General features: G+C 45.6%; 1 protein-coding gene and 1 long non-coding RNA gene across 7 annotated transcripts in view; one reads left to right on the plus strand and one right to left on the minus strand.

The window, feature by feature from the left end:
• The window catches only part of prickle1b (prickle homolog 1b), a 183,937-nt gene that overhangs the window by 121,740 nt on the left and 39,310 nt on the right, over nt 1–22,887 (minus strand). For 2 of the 6 annotated variants that reach the window (XM_072268113.1, XM_072268112.1), the window contains one exon: nt 22,438–22,608. The exons of the other annotated variants lie outside the window; for them this stretch is intronic. In XM_072268113.1, coding sequence (XP_072124214.1) covers nt 22,438–22,474 — 37 coding nt within the window. In that variant the 5' untranslated portion in view covers nt 22,475–22,608. The remainder of the gene's footprint in view (nt 1–22,437; nt 22,609–22,887) is intronic. 6 annotated transcript variants of the gene reach the window in all.
• Nucleotides 15,252–22,887, plus strand: part of LOC140202785 (uncharacterized) — a 36,897-nt gene continuing 29,261 nt past the window's right edge. Inside the window, exon 1 of the long non-coding RNA XR_011887189.1 lies at nt 15,252–15,468. This is a non-coding gene — a long non-coding RNA (uncharacterized lncRNA). The remainder of the gene's footprint in view (nt 15,469–22,887) is intronic.

The following is a 22,887-nucleotide window of genomic DNA, read 5'->3' on the forward strand; positions in this document are numbered from 1 at the left end:
TAGTCTGTAAACATTCTCAGGGGGTGGTTAGCTTGGCACTTTACAGATCTAATATGTTCAATTAATTTTGTATAGAATTACAATGGATGCACAGTGATGTGAGAAAATGCACAGGAAGTTTTGGAGACGCAAGAGACTGCGGATGCCGATGCAGTTTCAGATCCTTCGGCACATTGTTTATTGTGTGGAAAGCTTTGCCTGCTGCTAGCAACTAGCGACTTTAGGAGAGGATTAAAACCTGTTAGCTTCATTTCGCTCGCTTCTTCTAACTGTAGTCATAATGAGCCCCCACTGCACTGCAGGTCAATCTGAAGTCTGCCAGGATGTGAAGGAGCCTTCCCCACAGCTGACAGATTTCTGATGGATAATGACCCCATGAACACTACCTCCCTACTTCTCTCTTTTTGGATACATATTTAATATTTTTATGTACATTTATTATTGTAATTTATAGTGCGTTTTATGTATTTCACTGCCTGCTGCCACAAAACCACAAATTTAACGAGATATGTCAGTGACAGAGATTCTAGTGGAATTTGAGGCTGTATCAGTGGTGACATCACCAGCATTAGTCACCCCTGTGGACCGGGCAGCAACTCTGGAGCGCTTATGGAAAGTTCAGAAGTTCAAGGGTCCAATCTCCTCCGCAGGATGCTGACCTCTTGTAGGCGTCACCAGGCCAGTCTCCAGAAACCAGCAAAGTGACAAGAAATGAATGTTGGTGAAATCCTCATGCTGCAAAATTCCCTGAATACCATTTTGTACAATTTATAAACAGGCACTCTCAACCGGGGCTTGAAAATTTCTTTCTATGTGGACTGCATTTCCCTTTGGTAAATCAAATCATTTTTATGACAATACAATGCACAAAGTTTTTGAAAGCACTGTTAGTATTTCAATTTGAAGCTTAATCTTCTGTACCTTACGAACTTTATTTACCAATACTGGACTCCTGGGATCTTAAAGATGAGCTTGATTTGTAACACATACATGGAAACGTACAGCGAAATGCCTCATTTGCATTATTGCTTGTGACATGCTGAGGGCAGTCCATTCCGGCACCAAAACAGCATGCCCACAACTCACTAACCCTAACCGTATGTCCTTTGGGATGAGGGAGGAAACTAGAGCACCTGGGGGAAACCTGTGCCGCCACAGGGAGAATGTACAAACTTCTCACAAACAACGGCAGGAACCAAAGTCCGATCAGCAATCGCTGGCACTGTAAAGCAGATGCGTTAACTGCTATGCTACTGTCAACCCTTTTCTTGAACAAATGGTCAGTGACAGAGAGGAGAGAATCTGCTCACTTGATCTGTGTGGCAGGCCAGAGTGATGATATTTTCGTGTCACATGGACTTCCGGACCAAACTTCCTCACTGGACTTTCCAGTTCCACACTTCATTTTTAAAATATTATAATACTGACACGTGGCCAAGTGGTTAAAGCATTGGACTAGCGACCTGAAGGTTGTGAGTTCGAGCCCCAGCCGAGGCAATGTGTTGTGTCCTTGAGCAAGGCACTTAATCACACATTGCTCTGCGACGGCACTGGTGCCAAGCTGTATGGGTCCTAATGCCCTTCCCTTGGACAACGATTGGTGTTGTGGAGAGGGGAGACTAGCAGCATGGGCAATTGTTGGTCTTCCATACAACCTTGCCCAGGCCTGCGCCCTGGAGAGTGAAGACTTTCCAGGCGCAGATCCATGGACTCGCAAGACCAACGGATGCCTTTAGAATACTGATAATTTAATCAATGAAGAAGACAAGGCCCAGCCAGCTCAGACCGCCAAAAAACATTTCAAGTTTAACAGATTGTTGGATCGCCAGGGAATTCTAGCCTTCATTGAATTCACCTACCTGTTTGCTGATCTAGAGGAGGCTGACAGGATCCAAATCAGGTTTATTGTCACTGACGTGTGACGTGAAATTTGTTTTGTGGTAAAGCACTCGCCGGTTCACCACAGAACCAGTCACTGTTTGAGCAGCTGGTCTTGTTTGCTTTGACCTGCACCCTGTTGCTTTTAAGAATTGCTGATAGGCTCCAAACAAGATCCCCTTGGTACTGTGCTGAAACAAGTTGGAGCGTATGTGGCTGCGAGCCAGTAAAGATGCACGTTACCATCTCCTCTGAATCTGACGTGCAGTCTCCCTGTCAGGCAGCGCTTCATACTCAGAAGGAAAGGATGAGCTGCATGCACTCATCAATCTAGGGACAGGTCCATCGTCAGATCTCTGAATGGACAATGAACCCATGGACACTACCTCACTATTTTGCCTCTCTTTTTGCACTACTTGTTTAATTTTTAAAAAAATATTTCTTATTGCAACTTGTAATTAAAAAAAAGTATTGTGCTGTACTGCTGCCGGAAAACAAGTTTCACGACACATGTCTGTGATAATAAACCTGATTTTGAGGCAGACTGGGAAAGGGACACTCACAACACGCTGGAGAAACTCAGCAGGTCGGGCAGCATCCGTGGAAACGATCAGTCAACGTTTCGGGCTGGAACCCTTCGTCAGGACCAGGGTTCCAGCCTGAAACGTTGACTGATCGTTTCCATGGACGCTGCCCGATCTGCTGAGTTTCTCCAGCGTTTTGTGAGTGTTGCTTTGACCCCAGCATCTGCAGATTAGTTTGTGATTAAGACTGGGAAAGGGGACTGGACAACCCCTGTATCACCACATGGTCTTTTGTACAGAACAAAGGATAACTTGCATTCAGTAACAATCCAACAGGCCAGGCAGCATCTATGGAGAGGAAATAAACAGTTGATTTTTCGGACCGGGACTCTTCCCCAGGACTGGAAACGGAGTGGGCAGAAGCAAGAATAAGGTTGTGGCGGGAGGGGAAGAGCTGCAAGCTGCCAGGGTGTTTTACTCTAGCCTCTACCCTTTTCCTTTCCAGTCCTGAGGAAAGGTCTTTGCCTGAAAAGTCGACTGTTTATTCCCCTCTGTCGATGCTGTCTGACCCATGGAGTTCCTCCAGCATTTTGCGTGTGTTACACAAGATTTTCAACATCTGCAGAATTTCTTGTGAACTCCAGTGAGTATAGGCACAGAGCCATCAAACACTACTCACAAGTTAACCCTTTTTTTCTTGTATTCCACTTATATTCCGTCTGGGTTGGAGGAACAACACCTTATATTCCGTCTGGGTGAAGCCACACTCAGGTTGGAGGAACAATACCTTATATTCCGTCTGGGTAGCCTCCAACCTGATGGCATGAACATTGACTTCTCAAACTTCTGCTAATGCCTCACCTCCCCCTCGTACCCCATCCGTTATTTATTTTTATACACACATTCTTTCTCTCACTCTCCTTTTTCTCCCTCTGTCCCTCTGACTATACTCCTTGCCCATCCTCTGGGTTTCCCCTCCCCCTTTCTTTCTCCCTAGGCCTCCCATCCCATGATCCTCTCATATCCCTTTTGCCAATCACCTGTCCAGCTCTTGGCTCCATCCCTCCCCCTCCTGTCTTCTCCTATCATTTCGGATCTCCCCCTCCCCCTCCCCCTTTCAAATCTCTTACTAACTCTTCCTTCAGTTAGTCCTGACGAAGGGTCTCCGCCTGAAACGTCGACTGTACCTCTTCCTAGAGATGCTGCCTGGCCTGCTGCGTTCACCAGCACCTTTGATGTGTGTTCCTTTCTTTCTTGTGAACCTTCTCTGGACTCTTTCCTATGCCAGCACATCCTTTTTTTTAGATAAAACTGCTCACAATACTCCCAGTGCAATCAGGCCAATGTTTTATAAAAGCTCAGCATTACATCCTTGCTTTTATATTCTAGTCCTCTTGAAATGAATGCCTTCCTCACCATCAACTCAACATGCAAGTTAACCATTAGGGAATTCTGCACGAGGACTCCCAAGTTCCTTTGCACTTCTGATTCTTTGAACTTTCTCCCTGTTTAGAAAAAATAGTCTACGCCTTTATTCCTTCTACCAATGTGCATGACCATACACTTCCCTACACCATATTCCAACTGCCACTTCTTTGCCCATTCTCCTGATCTAAGCTCTTCTGCAGAGTTCCTGCTTCCTCAACACTGCCTGCCCCTCGATCTTTGTATCATCTGCAAACCTGGCCACAAAGCCATCAATTCCAGTGGCCAAATTATTGACACATAACATGAAAACAAGCAGTCTCACTACTGACCCCTGCGGAACGCCACTAGTCCCCTTCAGCTAACCAGAAAAGGCTTCCTTTATTCCCGCTCTTTGCCTCCTTCCAGTCAGTTAATCTTCTATCCATGTCACTATCTTTCCTGTAATACCACGGGCTCCCATTTTGTTAAGCAGCCTCATGTGCAGCCCTGTGTCCATTTATATCTTTTAAATTTATATCAATTTAAACCAGAAACAAATTATAGTTCCAACCGTCTTAATGAAGTGTCTGGGCTTAGACATCATCTGTTTATTCCTCCATAGATGCTGCCTGACATACTGAGTTCCTGATCATTGTACTGTGTTGCTCGTAGTCTCAACAGTGATGGGTGGCAAAGGGAAAGGGAAACTTGGTTTTAAATTTCAAAAATAAACTTCACAATAAAAAAGAAACGGCTCAACTTCTACATTCATGATCAATGCATTTGGTGTTAACTACGTTTAAAAGCACAGTGCCAATGCTCAAATATGTCCCACTGGCAGGGTTATACACCCTTTCATTCTTTGTGGGGCTTCCCAACTAGACCCAGTCCCTCTGCACGAGGAAGAAGGAGTCCAGACTGTGGTCCTTCCCTACAGATCCTCTGCATTGCTGAGTACATCTCCCAGCATGCACTCCTGCAGTCTCTGTCCCTTATGGACACATGGCTGTACTGGACACCAGCAAGTGTCAGGCAGACCAATGGCGGTCTTTCACCAAGCCGATGTCCTTCCAGCAGCTCCTCATCACAGAGTCAGAGTACTAAAGCACAGAAACAGGCCCTTTAACCCAATGAATCTGTGCTGATCTGGTCTTCTGCCAAGTCACATCTCTTGGACCATATCCCTCCAAACACCTCCTGTCCATATACCTTTCAAAACTTTTTATCTGTTATAACTGAATCACTTCCTCTGGCATTTCATTGCATGTTTCTATGTACAGGTGACAAATAAAACTAATATGTAACCTTGTCCACACTCACACCACCCTCTGAGTGAAGCTCCCCCTCATATTACACTTAAATATTTCACCTTTCACCCAAAACCTATGACCTCTAGTTCCAGTCTCACCCACCCTGAGGAAAAAAAGCCTCTCACAATTTTGTACACTTCCACAAGATCTCCTCCCTTCATTCCCCTGCACACCAGTGTATAAAATATCCTAACCTATTCAGCCTTTTCCTATAATCAAATCTGGGCAACATCCTTATAAACTTTCTCTGCAATCGTTCAAGCTTATTGATATCTTTGCTGTAGGTGTCCACAACAGCACGATACTCCAAATTTAGCCTCCTCGACATCTTATGTGACTTCAACACAACATGCATGTTGTGCATGGAGGCCAACATGCCAAAAACGTGTTCAATTTCTGTCTGCTCTCTCTCTATCTGAAAGTAAACAAGTTTGCTGATGACACCACTGTTGAGGGCCGTATCAAAGGGGGTGATGAATCAGCATACAGTTGGGAGATTGAAAACTTGTCCGAGTGGTGTAATAACAACAACCTCTCACTCAATGTCAATAAGACCTAGGAACTGATTGTAGACTTCAGGACGGAAAAAACGGAGGTCCATGAGCCAGTAATCATCTGAGAATCAGAGGTGGAGAGGGTCGGTAACTTTAGATTCCTGGGTTTCACTATCTCAGAGGACCCGTTATATAAATATTATTGCAAAGAAAGCATGATAATGCCTAGAGCTTCCTCAGGAAACTGGAGATTTGGCATGTCATCAAAAACCTCGGCAAACTTCAATAGATGTGTGATGGAAAGTGTGCTGACTGGTTGCATTACGGTCTGGTATGGGAACGCCGATGCCTTTGAGCAGAAAATCCTACAAAAGGTAGTGGATTCAGCCCAGAAAACTACGGGTAAAGTCCTCTCAACCATTGAGCACATCCGCATGAAACGTTGCTGTAGAAAAATAGCATCCGTCAGAAATCCTCACCACCTAGGCCATGCTCCTTTCTCGCTGCTGCCATCAGGTAGAAGGTACAAGTGCCTCGGGACTCACACCACCAGGTTCAAGAACAGTTATTACCCCTCAACCATCAGGCTCTTGAACCAAAGGGATAACTACACTCATTCTATTTCTGGTGCTCCCACAACCAATAGTATCATTTTAAGTATTCTTTATCATGTTATTTCCCCCACCTAGATCTGGTCTTTCCTCTTACTGTTTTTCACCTGGAACCTACCAGACTTCTCCTTCCCACCCTCCCCCCACCTTTTTTATAGGGCCTCCGCCCCTTCCCTCTACAGTCCTGATGAAGGGTTCCGGCCCGAAACATCGACCGATCTTTTCCACCGATGCTGCCCGACCTGCTGAGTTCCTCCAGCGTGTTGTGAGTGTTGCTTTGACCCCAGCATCTGCAGATTATTTTGTGTTTATTTCGTACTTGTTACTTATTGCTATTTATTTGTATTTGCATTTGCACAGTTTGTTTACAGTTGATCCTGTTTACAGTTATTCTTTAGATTTGCTAAATATTCCCGCAGGGAAAAGGATTTTAGAGTTCTACGTGGTGACATGTATTCACTCTCATAATAAACTTTACTTTGAACTTTGAACTAAAACTTCAGAAGATTGAGTGGAGAAATTTGGTGGAATCATAACAAACTCAACGCAATGGCACAGACTTTCAAAGCCCATACCAGCACAGAAAATTCCTTTTGATTCAAGTGTGGTTCACGTTTTGTTTTGGGGAAGTGGTTGAGATTGTCTTCAGTGTTAATTCTGTTTTCATCTTGTTCCTCAAACAGGAAGAGCATTGTGAACACACCAAGCAAACCCTGAACCATCCCTTTGAAATGGGTTATCAAAGAGGAGAAGACAGCACACAATGCACTGTTAACTGATGTGTTGTGTCCCAGGCAAACACTTCAGCTTTGTTATCTGCTGGCCTTATTGTGAATGTTCCATGTTGAACTGCCTATCTCCTCTGAAGCATTGTCAATTACACACCTGTAAGCAGTAAATCAGTCCTGTTTGCTGGGACCAGGCCTATCACTTGGCTCCACAGTGGCCCAATTGGAAGAGTTTGTACTTTTAAAGGGGCATGCACCTGCATCATCAAATCCATTATATAATGACTATGGCCAAAAACAAAAATCACACCCTCCCCCTTTACATCTCTCAGTGAACCAGAATTTAAAATTGAGCTAATAACAGAAGCACGCTACAGGAACTTCAAGAGAGGGGCAAGAGTCAGAATCTGGTTTATTACCACTGGCATGTGTTGTAAAATTTGTTGTTTTGCGGTAGCAATACAGGTTTCATGGGAAGGCATAATAATTGCTTCAAGCGCTCCATTATCATTCCTGTCCCTAAGAAACCCACTATCAAGGGACTAAATGACTAGAGGCCTGTTGCCTTGACATCTGTGGTCATGAAGTCCTTTGACAGACTGGTGTTGGCTCACTTGAAGGACATCACAGGCCCCCTGCTGGACCCCCTGCAGTTTGCTTATTGGGCAAATAGGTCAGTGGATGATGCAGTCAACATGGGACTGCATTACATACTACAACACCTCGACAATCCAGGACCTTCTGCAAGGGTCCTGTTTGTTGATTTCAGCTCGGCGTTCAAAACCATTGTCCCAGAAATCCACTGCAAACTCACCCAGCTCACTGTCTACCCCGCCATCTGTCAGTGGATCACAAGCTTCCTGAGTGACAGGGTGCAGCAAGTGAGGCTGGGGAGCATCATTTCTAGCACCCGGACAATCAGTACTGGTGCCCCCCAGGGATGTGTGCTTTCCCCACTGCTCTTCTCCCTTTACACTAATGACAGCAGCTCACAGGATCCATCTGTTAAACTCCTGAAGTTTGCAGATGACACAACTGTCATTGGCCTTATCCGAGATGGTGATGAGTCTGCATACAGACAGGTGGTGGAACGACTGGCCCTCTGGTGTGGTCAGAACAATCTGGAGCCAAATACGCTCAAGACTGTGGAGATGACAGTGGACGTCAGGAGGAGCCCCCCAATACTCCCCCCACTCACTATACTGAACAGTATTGTGTCTGCTGTGGAGACCTTCAGGTTTCTGGGTGTCACAATCTCCCAGGACCTGAAGTGGACACCCAATGCGGACACTCTTATCAAAAAGGCTCAGCAGAGGTTGTATTTCCTACGTCAACTCAGGAAGTACAACCTGCCTCAGGAGCTGCTGATTCAATTCTATTCAGGAATAATCCAGTCTGTTCTCTGTTCGTCCATCACTGTCTGGTTTGGATCAGCTACCAAACAAGACAAGAATAGACTCCAAAGAACCATCAGGGCTGTGGAAAGGATTATTGGTGTGAAGCTGCCCTCGATCCAGGACTTATGTGCATCTAGAGTCAGGAAGCGAGCAAGCAGCATCATTGTAGACCCATCACACCCTGGACATCTCCTGTTCCAACTCCTTCCTTCTGGTAGGCGTTTAGATCACTGTATACCAGGACAAATAGGTACAAGAACAGTTTCTTTCCGTATGCTATCAGTCTTATGAACACTTGAAATTTAGTCTATTATAAACCAAGTCCACCTGTACATACACAGGTATACCTCATTGTATATAGTTCACGATTATTTGCACTATTGTTTTGTTTGCTTTTTGATTCTGTACAGCGAGAGCTCAGGGAAACCGGCATCAAATTCCCTGTGTGTGTCCACATACTTGGCGATAATAAAGGATTCTGATTCTGATTAATATTAATTACAAAAATAAATAGTGTAAAAGATGAATAGTGAGGTAGTGTTGATGGATCATTCAGAAATCTGACGGTGGAGGGGAAGAAGCTGTTCCTGATACACTGAGTGTGTGTCTTCAGGTTCCTGTACCTCCTCCTTGATCACTTGAATGGTGAGGGTACTCAGTGATGGAGGCTGCCTTCTTGAGGCAGCGCCTTGTGAAGATGTCCTCAGTGGTAGGGAGGGTAGGGAGGGTTGTGCTCGTGATGGAGCTGGCTGGATGTGAATCTCTAAAGGTTGCTTACTGAGTTACACTGCTCTCCCATCACAGGCTCCCCCTTCTCACGCAACTTGCTGCATTTGACCATTAAATCTGCCACAGCAAATTAACTTCTGCCATTCCACATAAATTTCACTTCCATTTATCGGACCTTGAAAATTACATATTAAGTGTGGGGTCTCACTGTCATGATTAAATTTTTGGGAGACAAAAGTCTCCTTCGTCCTACATTTTGTTTTCTGTCATTCTCTCACCCCCCCATGTAATTTTCTTTCTATCATCCATATTACTTGTGCAGTAGAATTCACACCTTGCAATTCACAAATCCTTTGTTCATTTCCCTGTCACCTCTCTCTGGCTGTGGAGATGATACCTGTCCTAATTTCTCAGGGTTTGGATGTCACCTCTGCTGCAGGACTGCTTATTCTATCCGAAACTCTTCCCACCCCCTCACTGCCAATCACTTATTTTCCCAGTTTTAGTCTCCAAATAGAACATAGAACAACAGTACAGGGCCTTTGGCTCATGATATTGTACTGACCTTTTAACCTACGCCAAGATCAATCGGACTTTTCCCTCCTCCATATTTCCATAATCCATGTGCCTAAGAGAGTTTGTTGCATGCCCCTAATGTATCTGGCTCTACCACGGCAGGGCGTTCCATGCACACACCTCTCTAAAAAAAACTTACCTCTGACATTCCCTTCATAATTTCCTTCAATCACCTGAAAATTGTGCCCCTCAAACCTACTCTGACTTGAAATATAAATTCAGTTTCTTTCCACAGATGCTATGACATTCAACATTTAATTTTGATTACAAATGTCCATCATCAGCAGTTTTTAAAAATATGTCATTCAGCTCTTTCTTGTCATTGACACTTCCAGCGCACGTTCCCCTTTATTACGCTTTCATCTATTCACATTTCATATTTATCCAGTCTTTACTATTTCACCTGATCTGTCCATGCTGTCTCTCCCACTGTCATTATGCCATCTTAAGTTACACAGCTAACAATTCTTGGAAGGAAGGAGGGCCTCCACCGAGCACATCTACAAGGAGCACTGCCATAAGAAAGCAGCATCTATCAAGGACCTGCTACGCAGGCCAGGTTCAGGGACAGTTATTACCCACAACCATCAGGATCAGGCTCCTGAACTAGTGTGGATAACTTCACTCACCGCCACACTGAACTGACTTTGCAACCTATGGACTCTCTTTCAAGGATTCTACAGCTCATGTTCTCCGAATTGCTTGCTTATCACAGAGCGCCTAAGGCTTTTACTACAGCACTGTGCAATTTTATGCATTGTACTGTGCTGCTGCCGCAAAAGCAAACAAATTTCATGACATGTGAGTGACGATAAACCTGATTCTGATACGGGTCTCTATTGTGGACTGAGAGTGGGAAGGGGACAGGGAGAGGGGAATCATGGTAAGGAAAAGGGAAGGAAGTGGGAAGCACCAGAAAGACATTCTGTAATGGTCAGTAAACCAATTGCTTGGAATCAAAATGACCCTGTCTGGTGTCTCAGGGCTGGGTGTGTCTACGCTACCCACACCCCTGGAACTCCTTCTCGGCCGCACCCCTCCCACGCCATTCCCAACATTCTTTGCTCCAGCCAGATTTACAAACTTGCTCTCCGCTCCACGTCGACAAATATATTTCTATGCAAGTCTTAAGCACCCTAGCTATATATATGTGTCCAAGACTTTTACACAATACTGTAGGTTGCTGTTATCCAGTGGAGCTCTCTGTGCCTGAAATGTGATGCCTTGGAGGGAAAGGGGAACATGCTGACTGACAAAGAAGCTGTCTATCATGTTCTTCACCAGGGAAGAGGTGCTGTGAGGTGTCAGCTCGTATGATGTGGACCGCTGAGCAGCCTGCGTATTCTCATCCACCAGCTGAGCCCTCTTCTCTCCGTCCCATCAGCTCAACTGGCTATATATCACCACTGAACACATTGTGCCTTCACACTGTGCGGTAGGAGAGCCAGGTAATGGAACGGATCTGATCCTGTTTCATTGTTCCTGCACTGAGCACACACGTTTCCACTCGTACATTCTGGAATGAAACATTAATCAAAGCACTGTGTGAGTCTGCTTGTTAAGTAGCAGTGCATTTATTATGTAGTATTTTTGAATATTTCATGCTTGTTTTAAAGCTAACGCTTCATTGATTTCTAACAAGAATAATCAGTAGAGTGGCATTGTTAGTGGGGGTGGGGGTAGGAGCAGTGCAACTCTACACCTCCATCGTGGACAGAATCCTCACATCAACCATTACTGTCTGGTTTGGTGCAGAATACACAGAAACTACAGCAGACTCTCAGGTCAGCAGAAAAGGCCACTGGCTGTGGCCAACCATCTCTGCAGGACCTCCATGTGTTCAGGAAAAAGGAGTGGGGAGGAAAAATCATTGTGGACACTACCCACCCCGCAAACCGCCTTTTCCAAAAGCCCCTTTCTGGAAAACACTATGGGACTATTAAAACAAAAAACTTCACACCATCTTATAAGTTTGTTCCCCCCAACCCCTCCCCGGGCAGTAAATCTGATCAACCACTCTAGTTAGCCCCACTCCCATCCCTCTCTATTACCTCAGTCACTGCACTGCACTGTAAACACTAAACCACTTTTTATAAATGCACGTTGGTGTTTGTGCTCCTTTTATTCCATGTCCATACCTTAACGTCTATGTTTTAAAATTTAATTCTTTATAACTGATGAATGTTTTTTTTTGTTGCATGTCATGCCACACCGCAGCAAATTCTTAAATCTATGGAAATGTGCGCGGTGAATGAAGTTGATCCTGGAATCGCCACTCCCACTGTAACCAGCTCTTCTAGGGCACTTCCCAGGCCAGTTGAAAGGTCCCACCTTGGCAGGAGTTAACCCTGGCCAGGGACGGCTCGCTAACAGGGAACTCAGAGGAACTGTGTCATTCTGGTCCAGATGAGGGGCCGCAACTTGAAACATCGACCATCTACTCTCCCCCACGGATGCTGCCTGACCTGCCGAGTTCCCCCAGCAGCTTGCTTCTTGCCCCGGATTCTAGCACTGGCAGTCATTGACAACCAGCGGAACGGGGCTGTAGAGGAACATTTGCTGAAAGGCATCTTGAAAATGTGTTTGACACAACTGGCCAAATGAGACCCATAACAGAGGGAGTTAGATATGGCCCTTGTGGCTACGGGGATCAGGGGGTATGGAGGGAAGGCTGGGGCGGGGTTCTGAGTTGGATGATCAGCCATGATTATAATAAATGGCGGTGCAGGCTCGAAGGGCCGAATGGCCTACTCCTGCACCTATTTTCTATGTTTCTATAATTGTTAGCTCCAAAGCTTGTGGCGTCATCTGTTGGACCGTGATGGTTTTTGAGTAACCTTAAATTTACTTTCCTTCGATATTACCCCAGTCTGCTTGCTAGATGAGAAGCATTAGGCCCTAACTTCAGACTGAGACAAGAGCTTTATTGGCCACATCATCCACTGTGCAATTCGCTGAGTACAATATTTACCTTGTAATTCTGCATGTTGGCTGCTGTCCACAGACACTTGGCTCAGGGCCAGTGCTTCTCCTCAGAGCATGCAAGTTACCAACAGGTGGTCTGAGGTCTCCCGGCAAGACTGAGCAACAAACAGAATCAGCAAGCCAAGGTTTACACAGCAACCCAACTAAACCACACACCCCCACACCAAAATACATCCCCAACCCTAACCACATCTCTCAACGACCTCCATGCAGACACCCCCATCAGAACTGCAGCAGACAGCGCCAGTCCCAATCGCACCCCTAAATGCTAACCACATCCCCCAACCCAACGCACACCCATCAACCATGGGCAATACCCCATTAACACTGACCATCCCCACCAAACACCCCTGACCCTAAACAACACCCCTATTCCCGTGCATACACTGTTCTAAACAACTCCCCTCAACCCTTCTGCCCAGTTCACCCCCCCACCACCTTACACACAAAAACATACAATACCCTTCCACTCTTAAACAGATAAATAATCAATATAGATAGATTCCAAAAAATGCAAATAGATCTGAACCAGGTTAATGAAGGCATCGGCCATTCCAAAGCAACAGATTCCAGTGAATCTCCAGCCATGCGATCGACAAACACCGGAGGGACAATTTTCCCACTGCCCACATTCTAACCCCCCTCAAACCCCCACAAAAGAGCAACATGGTTGGTTAAGACGCAAGGAACATCACTGACAGGTGAAGCTGCAGGAAAGACCCCATTCAGCCAACAGAAGGACCCGTGGTGCCACACTCACTCAGGTCCTCTGTGTTCTGAAGAGATCGCTACAGAAGGAATGATTCCTCAAGTGCAGGTGTTTTTGTACACAAGTCAAAAACAGACTTGTATCTAAATGTAATCATTTAAGACTGGGAGTCAACTCCTGGCAGGTTTGTGGACTCTGCTGCTTGGATTCTCAGGTGAAGCCATCCCAGGAATTGCACCATCACCCCATCAACCCACTGCTGCCACACTACCAGCCTCTTTATTGTCTGCTGCTGCTCACTGGGTGAATGTACCACCACCTATGTGTACGGTTACATGGAGCCTGCCACGAGAAAGCAGCGTCAATCAAAGACCCCACCACAAAGGCTATTCCCCCATCTCACAGCTACCAGGATGAAGAGGAGCCTTAGTTCCCACACCACCAGGTTCAGGAACAGTTATTACCCTACAACCATCAGGCTCCCGAACCAACATGGATAACTTAACTCACCCCAACACTGCGTTGTTCCACAACCTACAGAAACAACAGGAATTCTGCAGATGCTGGATATTCAAGCAACACACATCAAAGTTGCTGGTGAATGCAGCAGGCCAGGCAGCATCTCTAGGAAGAGGTACAGTCGACGTTTCAGGCCGAGACCTGACGAAGGGTCTCGGCCTGAAACGTCGATTGTACCTCTTCCCAGAGGTGCTGCCCAGCCTGCTGCGTTCACCAGCAACTTTGATGTGTGTTGCCACAACCTACAGACTCATTTTCAAGGACGATTTACAACTCATGTTCTTAGTATTATTTTTATTTGCAGTTTACCCTTTTTTGTGCACATTGGTTGTTTGTCAGTCTTTGTCTATGTAAAGTTTTTTTCTTGTAAAATTCTGTCACATTTCTTTCTTCCTGTAGATGGCTAGAGAGCAATGAATCTCAGGGTAGTTTATAGTAACATACATGTACCTTGATAATAAATTTACCCTGAACTTTGTTCATCACCTGACAGAGGTCACAGAGCCTCCTGCCTGGTCTTAAACTTCATTTCCAGCTGTTTCAAGCTGTTGCATTCCCCTGTAGAAAGTGTGCACGTGGTTCAGCTCCCTTCCCATGAGATCCACATTACAAAAGCCTACAATAATATCAGATTCAGGTTTATTATCACTGATAGACAATTTCATGCAAGAGGAATAGTGAGGCAGTGTTCATAAATCGTTCCGAAAGCTGATGGCAGAGTGGTTGATGCTGTCTTTAAGACACTGAGTGTGGGACTCGAGTTTCCTGTACCTCCTCCTCAATGGCAGCAATGAGAAGAGGACATCCAGAGGATGAGACTCCTTAGTGATGGATGCCAACTTCCTGAGGCATCGTCTTTTGAATATGACGGGACGGGTTTCTTTGATGGAGCTCCAGCCTGTACAAGCCTCTGCGTCTTTCTCCGCTCCTGTGCATTGCTGCCTCTGTACCAGGCTGTGACAGAACCGGTCAGAATGCTCTCCATGGTACATCTGTAGGAATTTGCTTTGGTGACATTTCAAATCTCCTCAAACTCCTGAGGAGATTAAGGATTTTATTTGTTGTGTGGTGGTTTTAACCAGAAATCTGATGGGAATGGAATGCTTTGTTAGCAGACCTGACTGTCACCCTCTCAGTACTATGCACACAGAGGTATGGAGGTGAGCTGTCTGACCCAACAGGCACACAGCCGAAGCCATGGCCTGCCCTTGGTATTTGCAATCCACCAGAGGGGAGGTTTCCTGGCAGCCACCCTGCAGTGCGCTGTTGTGTGACAGTGAGCCTTGCGTAAAGGAACGGGAAAGTACCTGACCAGACATGTTCGTGGCTACCCGTCAACCGTAGCCAAATGAGTTGACTGACGTGAGGAGGAGGAGGGGTTGGTGGAGAGTGACGAGTCACCACCCTGCCTCCAGCCCCCTTCACCTCCTCTGCCTGCTGTTGAGTGAGAAGATGCGAGGATCACTAAAGGTTAAAGCACTGGAACATCTTTGGTCTCCCTGTGCGATGATCTGATCCTGTCTGGAATGCGTGCAATGCGCCCGCCAGCAGTTGTAGTTATCTCTGCAGCTAGACCCGGCAGCTGAGTCTCTCAAAACCTGGTAGGAAATGTCAAGGCATTTTAAAAGATCACATTTCAATCTTGGTTATATTATCGTGTTTTTTTTGTGTAGGAATTTATTTGATGGAAACACAGTGACTGAAGCAGCAGCAGGAAACGCTGTTGCTCAGATCAGAGGGAGAGCCAGGTGAAATGCAAGGTCCACTTTCCTGCTGTAACGCGGCGGTGTAGGTGGCCTGGGTTGGGTTCTAGACAACTGTACGTGGTGTGCTTATCTCTAATACAGAGAGAAAAGGGAAAAAAAGAGGGACAACAGAGTCCAGTGTGGTTAGAGCTGGCTTGAGGACTGAATAAACACTACCTTGGGATGAGAGGGAAAATAAACCAGCCTTGATCAAATGCTGGAGTAGATTTGATGGCTCGAATGGCCTTATTGTGCTTCTGTATCTTAAGGGATTAAAACAAAACCATGGAAAACCCCTCCTGAATCGGTGTGGATGGTTTCATTCATCACGACTCTGAATTGATTCTATAATCTACAGACTCACCTTCAACTTGTTCTCAATACTTTTCTTTGCACAGTTTATCAGCTTTTGCACACTGGTTGGTTGTTAGTTTTTATTTATGTATATTATTTTGTAAAATTATATTCTTTCTTTTCTCCTGCAAATGCCTGCAAGGAAGTGAGTCTCAAGATAGTAGAATGTAACTTATACATACTTTGATCATGAATTTACTTTGAATTGTACCTTTAAGAAATACTCTCTTTATCAATATTATTTTATAGCACAGGGCTCTGGTAACAGGGATGTCAGGTAAAGAATCCTGGCAATCCTTGCCTTTAAAGTGTGCAGCATCATTCTGTGTAACAATACACAGTGCCCACCAATTATTGTGTTGATGATGCTCAGTAAGGAGCTAATTTTATTTCAATATTTACTTGTTTAACTCGGTTTTACTACTAGATCTCCTTAAACCTCGTTTTTGTGCAAATGTGACAGCAATGGGCAGAGTGGAACTGTAAGCAGCAGATGCTACCTCCTTACAGCTCTAGAGACCTGGGTTCGATCCTGGTCTTTGGTGCTGTCTATGTGGTGTTTGCATGTTCTCTCTGCAATTGCATGGGCTTTCTTTGGGTGTTCCAGTTTTCTCCCATGTACCAAAGATGTCCTGGTAGGCGAATTAACACTGGCTATAAGTTAACGGGAGGGGGAATCAAAGAGGATTCGATGGGCCTGTGGGAGAGGAAAATACATTGCAGGGATAAAGGGGGGATGGGAATGATAGGACTGCTCTCTTGGGAGTTGACTAGATGGGCTGAAGGGCCTATTTCTGTGCTGTGGTGCTCTGCCAGGCTTCACGCACCATCTTTTGGGCTGATGTTGTGTTGGCAGTATACTTGTCCCTGAAGCAGAATTTTGGTGAAATCGAATCCTGTTCCAGAGCCTTGAGCACCCTTCATTGTCCTGAGAATTGGTGAAGTCCTACAGCGCAGCAGAATTATGTTATTGACCCGTAGATAGGGTGAATTCTAGAGGTCATTTTCCGCCGAGGTTGGGCGAGACTGGAACTAGAGGTCATAGGTTAAAGACGAAATGTTTAAGGGGGACATGGGGGGGGGGATCTTCACTCAGAGGGTGGTGTGAGTGTGGAACAAGCTGCCAGTGGAAGGGGTGGATACAGGTTTGATTTCAACATTTAGAGAAATTTAAACAAGCACATGGAATGGAGGCATGTGGTCCAGTGCAGGTCAATGGCACCAGCCAAAACTTTTCCCTATGACTCGGGCCCTCAAGTCCCAGCAACATCCTTGTAAATTTTCTCTGCACTCTTTCAATCTTTCCTGTAGACGGGGTGGTCAGAACTACACACAATTCTCCAAATTTAGCCTCAACAGCGTCTCATACAACTTCAACATAACCACCCCAACTCCTGTATTCAATTCTTTGATTTATGAAGACAATGTGCCAAAAACTCCCTTTACAACTCTACCTACCCTTGCCACCACAGTCTTTGATTCCTGAGCCTGACCAAGATGTTGACACAATTATGGGCCCATGGGATCAGCAGCAGAGACACAAATTGGCTCCTTCCTGTTCACTCCAGACTAGGCCATAGTTACAACTTACCACACCACTTCCCATCACCCTTGGTTGCTAGACGGAGGGCGATTACATTTGATTGTGTGTGGGAACTTTTGGGTAAAAAGCGAAAGGAAGTTTTCCAGTGTGCACTGAACGAATCCCAACAAGTTTGCAGTTGCTGTGTAAACGGGATGCTGAGTCACTCCCAGTTGTGAGCGCTTCAAGACTGGCACAGAGTCAGACTAAGCAGTTTTGGTGTGTCACTAAAGACTCCTGCAGATTTCCGTGGAGAGCGTTCTGATTGGTTACATCACTGCCTAGTACGGTGTCTGCGATGCACAGGATTGAAAGAGGTTGTGGACCCAGGCGATCCATCAAAGGCACAAACTTCCCCACCATCGAGGACACTTCCCAGAGGCAGTATCTCAAGTAGCAGGCACCATCACTTGAGAACCCTCACCACCAGGACATGCCCTCTTCACGTTACTACCATCAAGAAGTACAGGACCTACACTCGACGTTTTAAGAGCAGTTTCTTCCCCTCTGCCATCAGATTTCTGAGTGGTCCTGAACCTTTGTCCATTATTTGGCCTTTGCATTATATTTATAACTGATAGTAATGTTTTAGGTATTGCACTGTGCAGCTGCTGCAGAACAACACATGTCACAATGACACATCAGTGACGATGAACCAGACTGTGATTCCCATTCCTAGCATTAGTTACTGAAGTGACACAGGGATCAGCTCCCAACTTACAGGAGGGAACACTTCCGTGTGGCTCCCATCTAAAAGCACAGCAGAAGAGTAACACATCCCCGGCCTCAACTGCTGATATTCAGAGGGAAGCAAGAACAACCAAATGGAAGTATCAACACTCCAAAAGCAATCCTCACAAAGTAGTACACAGAAAATGCTGGAGGAACTCAGCAGGCCAGGCAGCATTATGGAAGAAGAGTGCAGTCGACATTTCCGCCAGCATTGTGAGTGTGTGTTGCTTGGATTTCCAGCATCTGCAGATTTTCTCTTGTTTGTGATTGGACTCCTCACAAAGTAGTACAAGGCCATCTTCTTCAGTCACTTTAGGCCCAACACCCGAACCTCCCTCTTGCTTTGGGATGGTTATTCTGGCTTAACATTGGAATTTTATAAAAACTAAGATGCTCGGCCTGAAGCAGCAACTGTTTATTTCCCTGCCATAGATGCTGCCTGAGCTGCTGATTTCCTCCAACAATTTGTGTGTGTTGTTCAAGATTTCCAGCATCTGCAGACTCCCTTGCAGCTAGATTGTGCTCCACCAACTAGTACTTTGCTTTGGGAAAAGGGGCAGCAGTTTTGAGAGGGGAAGGTGATAATTTACTAATCTTGTGCATGATCACACAACTTCTAGCTAAGGTAGAATGTCCTGGCATTGGAGAGGGTCTAGAGGAAGCTCATGAGAACAATCCCAGATATGAAATGGTTAACATATGAAGAGTATTCAATTGCTCTGGGCCTCCACTAGATGGAGTTCAGAAGAATGTGGGATAGGGGGGGAATCTCATTGAAACCTGCCAAATTTTAAAAGGCCCAGATAGCGAAATGTGGAGGGGATGTTTCCTACAGTGGGGAGGTCTAGGACAACAGGGCACAGCCTCAGAATACAAGGATGTCCCTTTAGGACAGAGATGAGGAGGCATTTCTTTAACCAGACGATGGCAAATCTGTGGAATTCCACAGATATACCCCCTGACAGTGGAGGCCAAGTCATTGGGTATATTTAAAGAGGAGGATGATAGGTCCTTGATTAGTAAGGGTGCCAAAGTTATGTGGAAAAACCAGGAAAATAGGGTTGGAGGGATAATAAATCAGCCATGATTGAACGGAGGCAAACTTGATGGGCTGAATGGCCTAATTCTGCTCCTTGGTCTACAGGCAGCTTGTGGGCACAAATTCCTCAGGATATTGCGGAAAGGAAATGAAAGCTGGGATGGTCGAAGAGAGGGACTGAGACTGGGGAAATGATGGGGTGGCAGGGGATGAGGTTGGGGAGGTCCAGCACTTCACATCGAGCAACAGAGGTGCGCAAGGGGCAGATGGGGGTGAGGAACACAGAAAGACATAACTTTGGGCAAGCTGTGAGAAGATGGACTCTGCAGGTGGGTGAATGAAAAGTTAAGGATAGGGACTGGGGTGGGGGTGGGGTTATAAACTTCAGTGGAATCAGAATCATGTTTATCACTGATATAAGCTGTGAAATGTGTTGCCTTGTGTTAGCCGTATAGTGCAAGACATAATAGTAAATAGTTACAATAGTAAATAAATAGAGTAAAAGAGGAATAGTGAGGTAGTGTTTGTGAACCGTTTAGAAATCTGATGGCAGAAGGGAAGAAGCTGGAGCTGGCTGACTCCACAAACCTCTGCAGCCCCTTTCAATCCTGCGCAGTTAGGCCTTTATACCAGTCAGTGATGCAACCGGTCAGAATGCTCTTCACCATACATCTGTAGAAGTTTGTAAGAGTCTTTGGTGACATACCACATCTCCTCAAACTCCTAATTAAGTGTAGCCTCTGGCATGCCTTCTTCGTGATTGCATCAATATGTCGGGCCGGGCCCAGGATAGACCCTCTGAGACGTTGCCACCCCGCTGCTCACCCTTTCCACTGCTGACCCCTCGATAAGGACCGGCATGCGTTCTCCCAAGCTGCCCTTTCTGAAGTGTGCAATCAACGGCAGGTGATCAGAATGTCCGCCGCAGAAAATAATCCCCAGGTTACGGGATTCATAAGGGGCAGAGCAACAGCACCTCATTGGGAATCAGTAACGGTTCTCAGGGGTATGATTAATATTCACAGAAAACCAGTTTAGGAGTAGGCCACTCACACCCTCCAGACTCTCCTATCATTTCATCTGATCACAGATTAACTTTATTCACCTTATACGTTCACATGCATTAGGGATTTGCTGTGGTGCTTTGGTATGACTTGCACCAAAAAACAATATTCAGCAGTTATAATTAATAATTATATAAAAAAATAAAGTTAGAGGTTATAGTATGGATATGGAATAGAATGTGCAAAAAGACATAAATACCAGCATTAATTTACAGTGCAAACAGCCATATAAAAAGTGGTTTAAAGTGTTTACAGTGCAGAATTAGGTAATAGACAGTCTGGGGGGGGGGGGTGGGGGGAGCATGGACATGGTGGGCGGTCAGACCTGTGCCTGAGCTGTATGACTCTACAAGTTGCTGGATGTTTTCAGGGTTAGAGAGTTGAAGAGCTATGGGGAGAGAGCAGAATCGTGGTACTGAATCTGAAAGATCAGCTATGCAATTCTACACTGCCATCATGGAGAGTATCTTCACATCAGCCATTACTGTCTGGTCTGATGCAGATCAGATTAACTGCCTGGAGAAGAAACTTTTAAGATGGTGTAAAGTTTTTGTTTTAATAGCCCTATAGCACTTTCCAGAAGGAGCTTTTGGAGAAGGTAGTTTGCAGGGTGGTTAGAGTCTGCAATGTTTTTTCCTGCCTGTTCCTTTGTGCTGGACACATACCAGCCCTTCACTGTTGGTAGACTGCAGGCAATGACCATTTCTGCTGACCTGATGGCTTCCTGCAGGTTTTGTATATTGTGAGAGGATGCTGCATCAGCCCAGACAGTAATGGCTGATGTGAGGATACTCTCCGTGATGGCAGTGTAGAATTGCATAGCTGATCTTTCAGATTCAGTACCACGAACCTGCTCGCCCCCATAGCCCTTCACCTCTCTAAACCTGAAAACATCTAACTCCTTACAGAGTCATACAGCATAGGCACAGATTTGACCGCCCACCAGATCCATACTGGCCATCGAGGACCAATTCATACTAATCCCATTTACTGGCACTTGGCCCAGTGCCTTCAAGTCACATTCCAGCCCTTTGTGAATCATGAGGACAGCCAGGTCTTAGACCTCTACAACCCCTATACAATACACTTCTTCATTTGCCCCTTTCAAACTGGATAACTTGTACTCTATAGTCCATTTGCCAGATCATTCTTTGCCCACCCCCTCCCACCCACACTCAACCCAGATTTACATTCTATAATTCGAGCATGTCAGATTGTGGAATTGTTCACTTTAAGGCATCCTGTAATGTTATACTTGGGAGGTAGGAGGTAAAGATATTGGTGCCAACAAAAAGACTGGCTGGCAAGAAAGAGCAAGCATAAAGGGTCCCTTTCTGTTTGCCAGGAAGTGATGTGTAAGTGAACCACAGGGAATCTGTCCTCCGGCTGACACGAAACTCTGGAAGAACTCAGAGGGTCAAATGGCAACAATGGAGAAAAAGGACAGTCAGCTTTTTTGGATTAAGAGTCTTCATCAAGACCCTTCAGCAGTCCTGAAGGGACTTGACCCAAAATGCCAACTGCCCATTTCTCTCCACAGATTCTGTCAAGTTCCTCCAGCTTTTTGTGAGCTACACCAGATTTCTAGCATAGCTTCATTGCACCCCCTTTGCAAATTTCCTCCTCCTCAAAGTGTTACAATCAGCAAATTTAATAACAAACCTTTGGCACCTTCACCCACTTCACAAATTGTCAGCCAGATTCCCCATGGCCCACTTACAATTAACAAACAGATCTGTAACGATACCATGAGGAAATCTGCAGAGGCTGGAAATTCAAGCAACACACACAAAATGCTGGTGAACGCAGCAGGTCAGGCAGCTCTATAGGAAGAAGTACAGTCAATGTTTCAGGCCGAGACCCTTCGTCAGGACTAACTGAAAGAAGAGATTTGAAAGTGGGAGGGGGAGGGGGAGATCTGAAATGATAGGAGAAGACAGGAGGGGCAGGGATGGAGCCAAGAGCTGGAAAGTTGATTGGCAAAAGGGACACAAGGCTGGAGAAGGGAGAGGATCACGGGACCCGAGACATTCTCCTCTTTCTCGTCACCTTACCACACACTTGCAGGTGAACAATTCGACAATCTGACATCCTCTTCCAATGTGGAGGACTCCTCTCCTTTAGTCAAGCGTGGAGTTCTCAGTCACCCAGTCTGACCCAGAGCTTCCTTTTCTGACCGCCTCTGCTTTCCGTCATCTTTATTCAATCTTACTCCATCTTTAAATCTTACAAATTAAAATTTAATTAGTCCTTACTCTTAATAATTTCTCCTTTGGCTCCTCCCACTTCCTCCAAACTAAAGGTGTAGCTATGGGCACCCGTATGGGTCCTAGCTATGCCTGCCTTTTTGTTGGGTTTGTGGAACAATCTATGTTCTGTGCCTATTCTGGTATCTGTCCCCCACTTTTCCTTCGCTACATCGATGACTGCATTGGCGCTGCTTCCTGCACACATGCAGAACTCGTTGACTTTATTAACTTTGCCTCCGACTTTCATCCTGCCCT

Source organism: Mobula birostris, chromosome 9, assembly GCF_030028105.1.
Source record: "Mobula birostris isolate sMobBir1 chromosome 9, sMobBir1.hap1, whole genome shotgun sequence".
Taxonomy (NCBI): domain Eukaryota; kingdom Metazoa; phylum Chordata; class Chondrichthyes; order Myliobatiformes; family Myliobatidae; genus Mobula; species Mobula birostris.